This window comes from Panthera uncia, chromosome E1 (assembly GCF_023721935.1).
Source record: "Panthera uncia isolate 11264 chromosome E1, Puncia_PCG_1.0, whole genome shotgun sequence".
NCBI classification, from domain to species: Eukaryota; Metazoa; Chordata; class Mammalia; order Carnivora; family Felidae; genus Panthera; species Panthera uncia.
In genome coordinates, this window is record NC_064814.1 from 37,048,299 (window position 1) to 37,063,305 (window position 15,007).

Consider the following 15,007-nt stretch of genomic DNA (forward strand, 5'->3'; position numbering starts at 1 on the left):
GGATTTTATTTTATTATTATTATTATTTTAAAGTTTATTTATTTTCGAGAGAGAGAGAGAGAGGGAGTGAGCATGAGTGAGCAGGGGAGGGGCAGAGAGAGAGGAAGAGAGAGGATCTCAACAGGCCCCGCACTGTCAGTGCAGAGACCTACATGGGGCTTGAAATCATGAACTGTGAGATCATGACCTGAGCCAAAATCAGGAGTTGGACGCTTAACTGAGCCACCCAGGTGCCCCAGACAGGTGGATTTTCATATGAGAGAGTATGAAAATTTTATTGAGGGGCCCATGGGTGGCTTAGTTGGTTAAGTGTCGGACTTTGGCTCAGGTCATGATCTCAGGGTTCGTTAGTTTGAGCCCCGTGCTGGGCTCTGTGCTGACAGCTCAGACCCTGCAGCCTGCTTCGGATTTTGTGTCTCCCTCTCTCTCTATCCCTCCCCCGCTCACACTCTGTCCCTCTCTCTATCTTAAAAATAAACATTTTAAAAAAATTTTAAAGAAGAAAAGTTTATTGATAAGTTCCATATTTCACCTCGAAACTAACCTTTAAGAAACTATTATTTACTGAGTTTTGGTGTAGTATCAAAGAAGAACACCCACATTTATCTGAAAAGTTATTAAAATATTCCTCTTTTTCCCAGTATGTATTTGTGTGAGGCCAAGCTTTCTTCATATTCTTTAACCAAAACAAAATATCACACCATATTGAAGGCAGAAGCAGATGAGACTCCATATGTCTTCTGTTAAGACCGACATTAAAACGATATAAAAAATGTGAAACAGTGCCATTACTTTAACCTACATATTTTTTTTGTTTATGAAAGTATAGTAAGTTTTCACTTAAAAATGTTGTTTATGTTAACATAAAATGAGTTTACTATTGTTTTGAATTTTAATTTATGATAACTTGTAGATAGAGTCCACATAAACAAAAGTTTTTTGGGTTCTTAATTTTTAAGAATGTGAAGCAGTGCTGAGGTAAAGTTTGAGAACTAGTGGCTTAAGATGTGCTTATAACTTTTTGCTAATTTGATTTTAGGGAATTGATCCATTTTCCTTAGATGCTCTTGCAAAACATGGCATAGTAGCTCTTCGCAGGGCAAAAAGAAGAAATATGGAAAGGTAAGCTTGCAGATAATTATGTATCCTAAGTTTTTAGCAGATTAAATTGAAATGATTCCATGATATTCCTTTTAACTTGCATGTAAACATTGTTGAGCAAAGCAGTAGCATACATGTTCCAAATTTTGTTTTTAATTTCAATAAATAATGGAAATGTCAAAAATCAAGATTGTTAACCTACCTCAGAATTTGTTGCAGGACAAAGGTTTTCATCTTCTTAAAACAGATTTTAGGGGTGCCTGGGTGGCTCAGTCAGTTAAGCATATGACTCTTGGTTTCAGCTCAGGTCATGATCTCATGGTTTCGTGAGTTTGGACCCCACATTGGGCTCTGCACTGACAGTGCGGAGCCTGCTTGAGATTTTCTCTCTCTCCCTCTCTCTCTGCCCCTCCCCTGTGTGCTCTCTCTCTCTCTCTCTCAAAAATAAATTAACTTAAAAATTTTTTTAAAAACCCAGATTTTAAAAACAATACAATACAGTGACAATGCAGTCTTCTGTGTTAGGTATTTTTTCACCTTTGAGAAATTAAGTCTTTCATGCTTACCATAATCAAAGCTACGACGACCTCTGTAATTTCAGACTCTCTCTTGCTTGTGGTGGAATGGCTGTGAATTCTCTTGAAGACCTCAATATACATTGTTTGGGGCATGCTGGTCTTGTACATGAGTGTACATTAGTGAGTATATCTGTGGGCAGTGGTTATAAAGTGAAGAGTAAACTTTTTTTTTTTTTTTTTACGTACTAAATCTTTTCATTCAGGCTTTACCTTTTGATATCTGAATAATCCCCAGGATGTATTTTACAATTTATCTTTCTAAATGTTTGTTAAGAGTTCAAATATAACTTAACTGCTCTTAGTGTCTATTTAGTTATGTTTGATGAGAAAAATTTGCAAGATTGGATTCTAATATTATAAACTAGGACTTCACTTCATAATGACATTAAATATTAGAGTTATATCTTCTTGGATTACCCTCTAGGGTGAAGAAAAGTTCACTTTTATCGAGGCCTGTGTTAACCCTCGTTCTGTCACCTTGTTGGTTAAAGGACCAAATAAGCATACTCTCACACAAATCAAGGATGCTCTAAGGGATGGACTTCGTGCCATCAAAAATGCCATTGAAGATGGTAGGCTCTTTTTTATGATGGATATGAACCTTATGTATTTTAAAAGCGGTACTAAATCTGTCATGCTACACACAGTATTTTAGAAGATATGACTGATTACTCTTCTTTATTTCACTTTGGACAATTTATAATTTGGATTGTGAAGATTTTTCCTTTGCATTATTTGTAGTGAGTATGCTGCCCTTTTAATTAGCTTCTGTTTATGAAATGAAAAAGCACTTAATTTAACGCTATAGTATCTTTTTTTTGATACGTTATCTTAGTTTATTCAAATACCAGTGTGATTACACATGGTCCAAGAGGGCTCAAATAACAAACCAAATGTAAATAGATGTTAAAGATTGGTCTTCAAACATTATAGCCAATGGTGCCATGCTTGCCTATGATCTTACCGACATAAAACCACATCCACACCTCAGTGGCCTCCAAACCAGTCAGCGAGATTCCTTAACTGTGAACCTTTTGAAGCTACCAGTTTGAGTGCTTTTGGCTATTTTTTTCAAGCTCTGAATAGCTGTAGGGATCTCAGCAGGAATTGGAGGAGCCAGCTTAATTTGGCATAGTGCCAAAATGTGGCCAGTCGGGGCTTCAGGTAAGTTGTGACCTTACCAGCACCAAATGCTGGTGTTCATTCACCAGCCCTGGGGCCTTCTCTGCAAGGTTATGGACAAACTAGGCCATAGTTCCAGGATGGAAAGACTGTTACCCCACACTATAATAAAGTTTTTTTATTTTTAGAAATTTATTTTTAAAACCATGAAAAGGATTTAATAGCTTAGAACTCATTCTGTTACCTTAGATGTAGTGTAATTTTAAGAATGATTAAGACGGAATATTAGCATTTATTATTTATTGATAATTTATAAACTACCTTCTAAAAGGAGTTGAGGTAGATAATTCAATAAAAAACAGACGTTTAAAATAGAACGATAAGCACATGGAAAATGCTCAACATAGTCATTGGGAAAATGAAAATGAAAACCATAAAGAGATACCATTTCACAACTGTTAGGATGGCTATAAATCAAAAAACCTGGATGATAATAAATGTTGGCAAAGATGTGGAGAGATTGGAGCCTTCAACATTGCTGGTGGGAACTGTTGGAAAATAGCTGGGAGTTCCTTAACAAGTTAAACACAGAGACAGGGTGCCTGGGTGGCTCAGTTCATTGGGTGACTGACCAGCTCAGGTCATGATCTCATGGTCCGTGGGTTCGAGCCCCGCGTCGGGCTCTGTGCTGACAGCTCAGAGCCTGGAGCCTGTTTTGGATTCTGTGTCTCCCTCTCTCTCTGCCTCTCCCCTGCTTGCACTCTGTCTCTGTCTCTCAAAAATGAATAAACATTTAAAAATTTAAAAATTAGGGGCACCTGGGTGGCTTGGTCAGTTGGGTGTCCGACTTTGGCTCGGGTCATGATCTCACGGTTTGTGAGTTTGAGCCCCGCATTGGGCTCTGTGCTGATAGCTCAGAGCCTGGAGCCTGCTTCAGATTCTGTGTCTCCTTCTCTCTCTTCTCCTCCCCCGCTTGTGTTCTATCAAAAATAAATAAACATTAAAAAATTTTTCTTTTTTCAAAGTTAAACACAGAGATACTATATGACCCAGCAAATCAACTCTTAGGTATACCATAATATACCTTTGATCAAAGTGTTATAGCTACGTTTGTTGAAAAGACTCTTCTTTCACCAATGTGAAAAGCAATGTGTTGCTTTTGCATCTTTGATGAAGACCATTTGTCCATATTTGTGTTGTTTTATTTCTGGGTTTTTATTCTGTTCCACTGATGTGTTTGTCTGTCTCAATATTAATGTACTATCCTGATTACTGTAACTTTATAATAAGTCTTGGAATCAGCAATGTTAATCCTCTCATGTTGTTCTTTTCTAAGTTATTTTGGTTATTTAAAATCTTTTGCATTTCCATATGAATTTTAGAATCAGCTTGTCACTACTAAAAAGACTGCTGAGATTTTGATTAGAATTTCACTGAATCTGTAGAACATTTTGGGAATAATTGATAATCTTGATATCTTAACAATATTGAGTCATGGTGTATCTATTTATTTCAGCCTTCTGTTTTAAAAATAAGTTTATTTTTTTTAAGTTTATTTATTTATTTTTAGAGAGAGAGAGAGAGAGAGAGAGAGACGTAGGGAGAGAGAGAGAGGTGGAGAGAATCCCAAGCAGGCTCCACATTGTTAGTACAGAGGTTGATGCAGGGCTGGATCCCATGAACCAGGAGATCATGACCTGAGCCAAAATCAAGAGTCAGACTCAACTGACTGAGCTCTCCAGGCGCCCCTATTTGGGCCTTCTTGACTCTGTCTCAGCAATATATATATATATATATACACACATATATATACACATATATGTATATATATACACATATATGTATATGTGTACATATACATTGCTTGACTCTGTCTCAGCAATATATATATATATATACACACATATATACACATATATGTATATATATACACATATATGTATATGTGTATATATATGTGTGTATATATATGTGTGTATATATATATATATATTTTTTTACCCCAGCAATATTTTGTGATTCTTAGTGGCATATATTTTTTTCAGATGTATCTATGTATTTCATGAATTTTGATCCTATTATACATGATGTTTTTAAAATTTTAATTTCTGATTAACATATAGATACTGATTTTTGTTTACTGATCTTGAATTCTGCAACCTTGTTAAACTCACTTATTCTAGTAGCTTTCTTACAGATTTAATTGAGTTGTCTATATAAATAATCATGTTGTCTGCTAATAAAGACCGTTTTACTTGTTTCTTTCCAATCTGGATATTTTTTATTTCCTTTTTCTCTTTATTTCATGGGCTAGAAGCTGCAATACATTGTTGAATGGAAATAGTGAGAGTGGGCATTCTTTCCTTGCTCCTGATAATGGGGGGAAAATATTCAGCCTTTCTCTATTATGTATGATATTTAGCTGTAGGGTTTTCATAGAAGCCCTCTGTCATATTGAGGAAGTTCCCCTCTCTTGCTGAGACTTTTTATCATGAATAGATGTTGGATTTTGTCAGTTGCTTTTCTGTTGATCTATTGAGATGATTATATGTTTTTTCTCTTTAAGTTTATTAATGTGGTAAATTACATTGATTTTCAAATGTTCAACCAAACTTACATTCTTGGGGTAAACCCTACTTACTTATGATGTATTATTTTCTTTAAAAACGGATTACAGTTTTTAAAATTATTTTTTTTAAATTGTGGATATAAGTATATAGTTTTTCATTTTAATCATTTGTAAGTATTACAGTTCAGTGGCAATAAATACTTTCTTTCACACTGTTGTGTAGCCATCATGATCATGTATCCACAGAACATTTTCCATCTTAAGTACTGAAACTTTATACCCATTAAATAATAACTCTCCATTCCCCTCTCCTCCCAGCTCTTGGAAGCCACTATTATGCTTTCTGTCTCTATGAATTTGACTATTCTATGTACCTCATTTGAGTGGAATCATCCAGTATCTGTCTTTTTGGGCCGGCTTATTTCACTTAGCACGATGTCTTCAAGGTTCATCCTTGAATGATGTGTCAGAATTTCCTTGCTTCTTCAGGCTGAATAATACTGTATTGTATGTATAAACCACATTTTATTTATCTATTTATCCAGTGATGGAAACTTAGATCACTTCATCTTTTGGGTATTGTAAGTAATGCTGCTATGTATTTCTATATATTATTGGACTTGATTTGCTAATATGCTGTTAAGAATTTTTTTAAGTTTTATTTATTTATTTTGAGAGAGAGAGAGAGAGAGTGGAAATGAGGGAAGGGCAGAGAGAGAGGTAGAGAGAGAATCCTAAGCAGGCTCCATGCCTAGCGTGGAGCCCAACATAGGGCTAGATCTCATGAACTCTGAGATCATGACCTGGGTGGAAGTAGGACTCTTAACCGACTGAGCCACCCAGGCGCCTCTATGCTGTTAAGAATTTTTATATCTATGTTCATAAGGGGTACTTGTGTATTTTCTTTCTTGTAATGCCTTTATCTTTTTTGCTGTTAGAATAATGGTGACCTCATAGAATGAGTTGGAAAGTATTCTCTCCTCTTTAATTTTCTGAAAGCGTTGAAATCTTGTGTAGAATTGGTATTTATTTCTTAAATGTTTGGTAGAATTCACCAGTAAAGCTATCTGGGTCTGGAGTTTTCTTAATGGGAAAATTTTACTATGAATTCAATCTTTTTAATAGAGACGGGGTATTCAGGTTATCTGTCTTTTTTGAGTTTGTGTCTTTCAAGAAATTTGTCCATTTCACCTGTTAAGATGATCAAACTACTGCCCATGAGCTAAATCCTTTTTGCTGCCTGGTTTTGGTAAATAAAGTTTTATTGGGGTACAGCTATACCCATTCATATATGTATTGTCTGTGGCTCTTTTTGTGCTGTGGTGGCAGAGTTGATTAGTTAAAAAGAGATGGTGTGGTTCATAGAACCTGAAGTATTTATATCTGATCTTTTATAGAAAGTTTGCTAATCCCTTAACTTTTCAAATTTATTAGCATAAAATTGTTCATAATATTCCCTTATTATTATGCTTCTCATGTCTGTGGAATCTATAGTGATATTACCTTTTTCATTTCTGACATTGTTTATTTTTTTTGGACACTGTTCATTTTTATTTCATTGATTTCCACTCTCATTATTTCTTTTTTCTGTTTATATTAGGTTTTATTTGCTCTTTTCTAGTTCTTAAGGTGAAAGCTGAGGTCGTTGGTTTGAGACCCTTCTTCTTTCTAGCATAGGTGTTTAGTGATATAAGTTTCTCTTCAGGTATTGCTTGAGTAGCATCCCACAAATTGTGATATGTTGTGTTTTCACAGAATGATATCAGGGAGGTTTTCAAAGTTACTGGCAATGTTCCGTTTCTTAAGCCGGGTGGGAAGTACATGAGTACATTTATTTGTGCATTTATTCTTTGTACTTTACACATATAAATATTCTTTTGTGTATATTCAGTATTTCACAGGAACTTAAAAAAGTTTTTTAAAATTATGTTTTAATTCCAGTATAATTAACATACAGTGTAACACCACAGGGAACTTTTAACTTAAAAAAAATTTTTTTTTTTAATGTTTATTTATTTTTGAGACAGAGGGAGACAGAGTGCGAGTGGGGGAGGGGCAGAGAGAGAGGGAGACACAGAATCTGAAACAGGCTCCAGGCTCTGAGCTGTCAACACAGAGCCCAATGTGGGGCTCGAACCCACAAACTGTGAGATCATGACCTGAGCCGAAGTCAGGCACTCAATAGAGTGAGCCACCCAGACACCTCGGGAGCTTTTAACTTTTTAAAAGTGTGAATGGGAAGCAAGGATGCAATCATCTTGTGGGTAGACAACTCTTTTGAACAGTTTTGTTGTACAGAGAAGCAGAAGAAGGGGCTAGTAATTAAAAAATGATGTGGGATAGGGACACCTGGGTGGCTCAGTCATTTTAAGCATCCTACTCTTGATTCCGGCCCAGGTTATGATCTCACGGTTCATGGGTTCAAGCCCTGCATCGGGTTCTGTGCTGACAGCGCGGTGCCTGCTTGGGATTCTTTCTCTCCTTCTCTCTCTGCCCCTCTCCTGCTCACTCTCTCTCTCTCAAAATAGATAAGCAAATATTAAAAAAAATGATGTGGGACAAAGGAGAGATTCTTCTTGTTTTGTTTTAAAGATGGGTGATTCCAAAACAAATTTGCTGATTCAAAGGAGAGTCATAAACTTTATAAAACCATACCAGCAGGTATAAAAGTCATATCCTGTTGTGAAAATTGATGTTTTTAAACAGAGCTTTTGCCTTAGAATAATGAAAACACCTATATTTTTTCCTTAGGTAGCAGTTTGGGTTTTGCTTCAGTATAGAAAACAAATACTTCATTAAGTCCCAAGAATTCCATACCAAAATGGTGGCCAAATCATCTTGGCCTACATTTTTTTCAAATTGGATGTTACAATCTATTACCTGTCCCTATACGTGATAAATAATTACCTTTTACATGTAGTCATAAAGGAATAAGATGAAGGTGGGAAGAATGTCTACTTTTACAAACAATTAAATAAGCTGGTTGCAGCCAGTTGTCTGTACCATGCCTAATTTTTTAATGGTATGTAACTTCAGGATGCTTCATAAGACATCTAAGTAATCACTGAACTATGCAACTTACTTTATTTCTGTGTCTACTTAGGTATATTTTAGATGTAGGCCATATAACAGGTAATAGAACACACCTGAATAGCTAATTGCTTTTTTCTCTATTTTTTTTGTTTGTTTATTTTGTTTAATTATTTTTCCCTGTATGGAATGTCTTGCCAATCTTTTTTCCTCCAATAGGTTGTGTGGTTCCAGGAGCAGGTGCAGTTGAAGTGGCAATAGCTGAAGCTCTTGTTAATTACAAGCATAGTGTAAAAGGAAGAGCTCGTCTTGGAGTACAAGCTTTTGCTAATGCCTTACTCATTATTCCTAAGGTACAACTATCCTAATGGCTAAAGAACAACTGGTTAGATCTAAGGGTGTTGGATTACAAATTGCCCACATTATCTAACACCAGAGTAGAGAGAGTTTTAATTTGCATTTCCCCACACAGTTTTGTCTAAGATATTTTACAGCAAAAGCAGGGAAACTTTTGGGATAATAGCTCAGAATCCTTGTCAGAGTTTCCTGAAATCACTAAGTTACCCCCTTGCTAATCTCTGAGCTCCAAAAGTGGAAGTAAGTCCAGAAATTTCCTTCAAAAATGGTTTATGATTAATCATAATGAAGAAATTTAGAACTTAAAATTTAACTAGACTTTTGCATAGATTTTTGTTTTGTTGGTGGTATCCAAAGTATTAATTATTATTTTAAACTGTGGGAATGAGAACTCCAAATACTAGCATGCTTTTGTCATTTTCATTATAATTCCTGGAAAAGGAGAGAAACCAGGTATTTTTTCCATGTGTCAACAAAGGAAACAGACTACCATTCCTTTTCCTTTGCCTTAATCTGGTTGTGAACCACTTAGAAACACAGAAGACCATGTCAAAGATGTTATTACCATGAATTAAAAACATTAAGAACAATGCTAGCGGTGCGCCTGGGTGGCTCGGTCGGTTAAGCGTCCGACTTCGGCTCAGGTCATGATCTCACGGTCTGTGATTTCGAGCCCCGCGTCGGGCTCTGTGCTGACCGCTCAGAGCCTGGAGCCTGTTTCAGATTCTGTGTCTCCCTCTCTCTCTCTGCCCCTCCCCTGTTCACGCTCTCTCTCTGTCTCAAAAATAAATAAACATTAAAACATTTTTTTAAATAAAAAAATAAAAAAAAGAACAGTGCTAGCAAAGTCTCTTTGGTAATTGCTTTAAATTATTCACAATTTGTGGAATCTTTGAGAATCAGATATCTATTTTTCTCTTTCCCCAAAACAGCAAAGTCAGTTAAGTAATGATCCTGTAGTTGACACAAACTGGTAAGCCTGGTATACAGTGGTGGTTCCTTACTTATCAGCTGTTGGTTTTGTACTACTTGGAAATAAACCTGGTCTGGAGTGCTATTAGCTCCATTCCTGTTGTCACAGGTCATGACTCTCTTCATGTTGGTGAGGGACACAAGCATCCTGCAAATATGAAGGGTTCTTTTAGCAGGTATCTAGGAAAAGCTGGAAAATGTGTGGCTAGAGGGACGAGAAGAAACCATACCATTCTACTTCTTTACTCTATCTATCTATCTATCTATCTATCTATCTATCTATGTATCTATCCTCTACACCCAATGTGAAGCTCAAACTCACAACCTTGAGATGGAGTTACACACTCTTCCAACTGAGCCAGCCAGGTGTCCCTCTTTCCATTTTTTAAGAGATCTTTTGCAAGGAGGGAAATTACTGTAGTGGGGTAGGGATGGGGGTACTATAATGTCCTCAGAATTTAGTGTGATGTACATACGGAAAATGTTTAAGTAAATATAAAAGCTGCTAGAGACATAAAATACTAATTTGGATTAGATTAAGGACAGAATTCTTCAAGGGTACCTGGGTGGCTCAGTTGGTTAAGCATTAGACTCTTGATTTTGTCTCAGGCCATGATCTCACAGTTGTGAGACTGAGCCCTGAGTTGGGCTCTGTGCTGGGCATGGAACCTGCTTAAGATTCTTCATCTCCCTCCCCCTCTGCCCTTTGCCCGCTTGCTTGTGTGCATGCACTCTCTCTCAAAGAATGGAATTCTTTAAAAGGAGGGGATTACTGTATAATAAGTGTGTTTTCACAAGACTAGAGAGCAGTGCCTTATTTATTATCTTTGATATTCAAATATATGTGTGAACGTATTTCATACATATATTTATTATTATTTTTATTCCTAAAGGTTCTTGCTCAGAATTCTGGTTATGACCTGCAGGAAACTCTAGTAAAAGTTCAGGCTGAACATTCAGAATCAAAACAACCTGTTGGCATAGACTTGAATACAGGTAAGAAAGTGAAGAAAAATTAGCTGCTCAGTAAAGAAAGAGGTTATACTCCAGTGACCCAGAAGTTTGCAATTTAAAAAGAGAGGGTGGTCAGGGTAGAGCTAATTGAGGATATGTCTGTAGAAAGAAATCAAAGGAAGTGACCAAGTAGCCATGTTGGGGAACTGGGGAAAGTGTATCCTAGGCAGAGGGAACAGCCAGTGGAAAAGCCAGTGTTTGAAGTTTTTGAGGAGGAGGAAGGAGATGAGAGAAGTAATAGAAAGATCATGCAGGGGCATATGGGCCAGTCCAAGGACTTTGACTTTGACTGTAGTGAAATAGGGAGCAATTTTTAGTAGAGGTGGGACATGGCCTAATTATGTTTAAAAGGATCACTGTGGTTGTTCTGTGGAGGGAAGTCCACTGAACAGCTGGAAGGTTGAAATTGCCATTAACCTCATTGAAGAACTGTGGGTGCAGCAGGTTGTGTGGGGGGAGGTCAGCACTGAGTTTTGGCAAAGCTCAGTTTGAAGTGTCTTTGACTTTCAAGTGAAATAGACAATTGGAAGTATGAGTATGGAGCTCAAGAAATAATTCTGGGTTGGGGGCACTTGGGTGGCTCAGTTGGTTAAGCGCCGATTTCCGCTCAGGTCAAGATCTTCTGGTTCGTGAGTTTGAAGCCACCCTGGGCTCTGTGCTGACAGCCTGGAGCCTGGAGCCTGCTTCAGATTCTGGGTCTCCCTCTATCTCTGCTCCTCCCCGCCTCGCACTCTGTGTGTGTGTGTGTCTCAAAAATCAATAATTAAAAGAAAAACTTAAAAAAAAAAAGAGGTCTGGATTGGAGATAAAAACTTGCGAGTTGCCAAAGTGCACATGGTTTAAATCAAGAAGACTGGATGAAATCACCTAAGGAGTGAGTGTAGAGGGAGAAGGAAATAATCCAGGACTGAGCTTTTGGGTATTCCAAAATTAAGGGAAGAAGAGGAAAATCCAAGAAAGTCAACAGAAAAGGAGCCACTAACAAAAAAGAAAAAAGTCAGGCTGAACATGGTGGCCTGGGAGGCAAGTGAGAAAGAGTAGTGAGGAGGCCGTGTTAAGTGTTGCTGATAGATGAGGCCTGAGAACTGGCCACTGGATTTGATTTGATACCATGGAGTTCATTGTGACCTGGACACTATAGCTTTGTTGGTACATTAAGTACTGTTAGAATATATAACCAGCATTAACAGAATATACCAAGATTGTACTGTTAACATTGTTTTTACTTTGCAGGTGAGCCAATGTTAGCAGCTGATGCAGGAGTTTGGGATAACTATTGTGTGAAAAAACAACTTCTTCACTCTTGGTAAATTCATATTAATAAAAATAAAGACTTTTAGGGACATAATAACATTAAAACTTGTCTATTATTTTTACTACTCTATAGTAGAAAAATGGTTAAGTGTATGAAAAGGTGTGGTATCCAGTTATTAACATAGCTTCCATCATTTTCAGTCCCTTTTCCATTTTAATTCTAGTAGTGTGATATATAAGAAATGTTTATCTTACTGTTTATTTGAGGGGGAAGGGAAAGAGGGAAATTAAAATAGTACCAAATGCATAGTGGGGAAAGGCAAATGATGTGCCAAAAATGAGCTCAGTTTTGCTACACTATAAAATCAAACTTTTACTTTATCAGCAAAGGAGTTGAAATTATAATACAAGAGTTGATGTTTGTATTTATAATAGCTTTGTCTCATAAGATCTCATACCAACATCATTGATGAACAAAGTACTTTTAGTAGCTAAAGATTGCCGGGGGAAAAGATGGGAGTGGGTTGGTAGACTGTACTCACCCTATTATCTTTTTCCTCAGCACAGTGATTGCCACCAACATTCTCCTGGTTGATGAAATTATGCGAGCTGGTATGTCTTCTCTTAAAGGGTGATTGAGTTCAAAACCAACTCTTCTGGAAGCTGAGATTTAGTATACCTTATATCCAACTACCGTTATATACTGAGCCATTCTCAAGTTTTGTACAATAAATCCAGTTTATATTTGTTGGTCTTAGCAGTCTCAATAATACTTCATCAAAGTATAAAGAATACAAGAAATATTTTCACAGTAAAGGAATAATAGTGAAAATATTTGTTCTTAAGAGTTCTAACATTTGGGGCACTTGGCTGGCTCAGAAGAGCATGTGACTCTTGATCTTGGGGTTGTGAGCTCGAGCTCCACATTGAGGGTAGAAATTACTTAAATAAGTATATACAAAAAAAGATTTCTAACTTCTTACCCTTTATTGTATGTATAATATTATGAAATAATAGAAATATATATTTGGTCTTCATCCTCGGTTCCTGGCACAAGAGCTTTTAAAACTGTAATTTCTTGAGGAATAGGGGTGATAGGAGCTTTTTTTTTTTTTTTGGTTATAGTATTTGGTCTTAGTTTCCACTTCCCAGGCTGGAGAGCTTCTTTTTTTTTTTTAAATGTTTACTTATTTTTGAGTGACAGAGAGAGAGAAAACTAGCAAAGGAAGAACAGAGAGACAGAGACACAGAATCCAAAGCAGGCTCCGGGCTCTGAGCTATCAGCACAGAGCCTGATGTGGGACTTGAACACAGAAACCACAAGATCATGACCTGAGCAGAAGTTGGATGCTCAACCGATGGAGCCATCCAGGCACTCCCAGGCCTAGAGAGCTTCTAACACCACTGGAATCTCTGAAATTAATGAGTGTCTTTTTGTATGCTAATGAATGACTGATGGGCCCTTAGGAGGGCAGTTGGATGCCTTGAGGGACCAACCTTGTGATGGGAGGGTTAGAACTTTCAGCCTCTCCCTCACACCTCCCACTCTACCCCTCTACCTCTGGGATAGGTAGAAGGGCTGGAGATTGAGTTGCTAGGTCATAGGTCATGCCTATGTGATGAAGCCTGTGTAAAGAGAGTGTGCTCCGGGGCGCCTGGGTGGCGCAGTCGGTTAGGCGTCCGACTTCAGCCAGGTCACGATCTCGCGGTCCGTGAGTTCGAGCCCCGCGTCAGGCTCTGGGTTGATGGCTGGGAGCCTGGAGCCTGTTTCCAATTCTGTGTCTCCCTCTCTCTCTGCTCCCCCCCCGTTCATGCTCTGTCTCTCTCTGTAAAAAAAAAAAAAAAAAAAAAAAAAAAAAAAAAAAAAAAAAAAAAAAAAAAAAAAAAAAAAAAAAAAAAGAGAGTGTGCTCCAACCCTCCTGGGAACAGAAGCTCCTGGGTCTGGGAACCTTCTGACCTCACACCATGGACCTCTTCATTAGGTTGTTCATTTATATCTTTTATAATATCCTTTATAATAAGCTACTAAATCTAAGTACGTGAGTTCTGTGAGCTGCTGTAGCAGATTATCAAACATGAGGAGGGGGTCATGGGCACCCTGATTTCTAGCCCTGTTGGACAGAAGTGTGAGTTAATATGGGTACCCATTACTTGCAATTGGTGTCTGAAGTGGGAGGTCAGTCTTAATTGCTTCTCGGCCTTTTGGCTAAGATCAGGTGAAGTGGGGGGCAGTCTTGTGGGAGTGAGCCCTTGGTCTGTGGGGTCTGCACTAACTCCAGGTAGTTGGTGTCAGAATTGTTTGTAGAACACCCACTTGGTATCTGGAGAGTTGTAGAATTGATTGCTGTGTGAAAACCCCATACACATTTGGAGTCAGAAGTGTTGTGAGAAGAGGAAACAGTTTTCCTTTCATAGGCTACTGTACTTTTCATAAAATAGAATCCATTATGATTCTTAGACCTTTCGACAACTTTTAGTGAACAAAATAGGGAGCACAGGTTTTCTAGTACTCAAGTCAATTTCCAGTTTATCAGAAGATATAAATATAACAGGCAAACATTTTATTCTCCCTCGAAAGTCCTTCAGTAACTTCTTGCTGCCACTCGTTCCTCTTACAAATATGACATCACTTTGTGACTATAGCTTTGGATTTCACTGATACATGACAGTTTATTTTGATTGTAGTATGTTATATTTTACCTGGATTTTTGGTATATATGATCAGCAACTTATGCTTCTGTGCTAGTTCTCCGACTGGATGGTTAAATAGAGCAGGTTTCATCTGCAAAGGTGGGGATTGTTGGCACCAACATTGGGAAATAATTGTTTTTGGCTTTGAATGCAGCTCTTCTGTTTCAGTATTATAGCAAAAGCTTTCTTGTTTGAAACACTGGAATGAATCTATTGTACTTCTTATTATCATTGGGCTGCTTGTAGTTCATTTCTTTCCATGGACACAAGTTGATAAGGAGATTAAAATATGGCAGGTGCCTTAGTGGGACTTGGGCCT

At 37.5% G+C, this 15,007-nt stretch overlaps 1 protein-coding gene across 3 annotated transcripts in view; it reads left to right on the forward strand.

Moving 5' to 3' along the window:
- The window catches only part of CCT6B (chaperonin containing TCP1 subunit 6B), a 31,357-nt gene extending 18,613 nt beyond the window's left edge, over positions 1–12,744 (forward strand). Inside the window, exons 8-14 of one of the 3 annotated variants that reach the window (XM_049636635.1) lie at positions 1,040–1,122; positions 1,679–1,799; positions 2,104–2,251; positions 8,620–8,753; positions 10,623–10,725; positions 11,977–12,049; positions 12,560–12,744. In XM_049636635.1, the coding sequence (XP_049492592.1) occupies positions 1,040–1,122; positions 1,679–1,799; positions 2,104–2,251; positions 8,620–8,753; positions 10,623–10,725; positions 11,977–12,049; positions 12,560–12,632 (735 nt within the window). In that variant the 3' untranslated portion in view covers positions 12,633–12,744. The remainder of the gene's footprint in view (positions 1–1,039; positions 1,123–1,678; positions 1,800–2,103; positions 2,252–8,619; positions 8,754–10,622; positions 10,726–11,976; positions 12,050–12,559) is intronic. The other 2 variants (XM_049636637.1, XM_049636636.1) reach the window with 2 other exon arrangements.
- Positions 12,745–15,007: the final 2,263 nt, after the last annotated feature.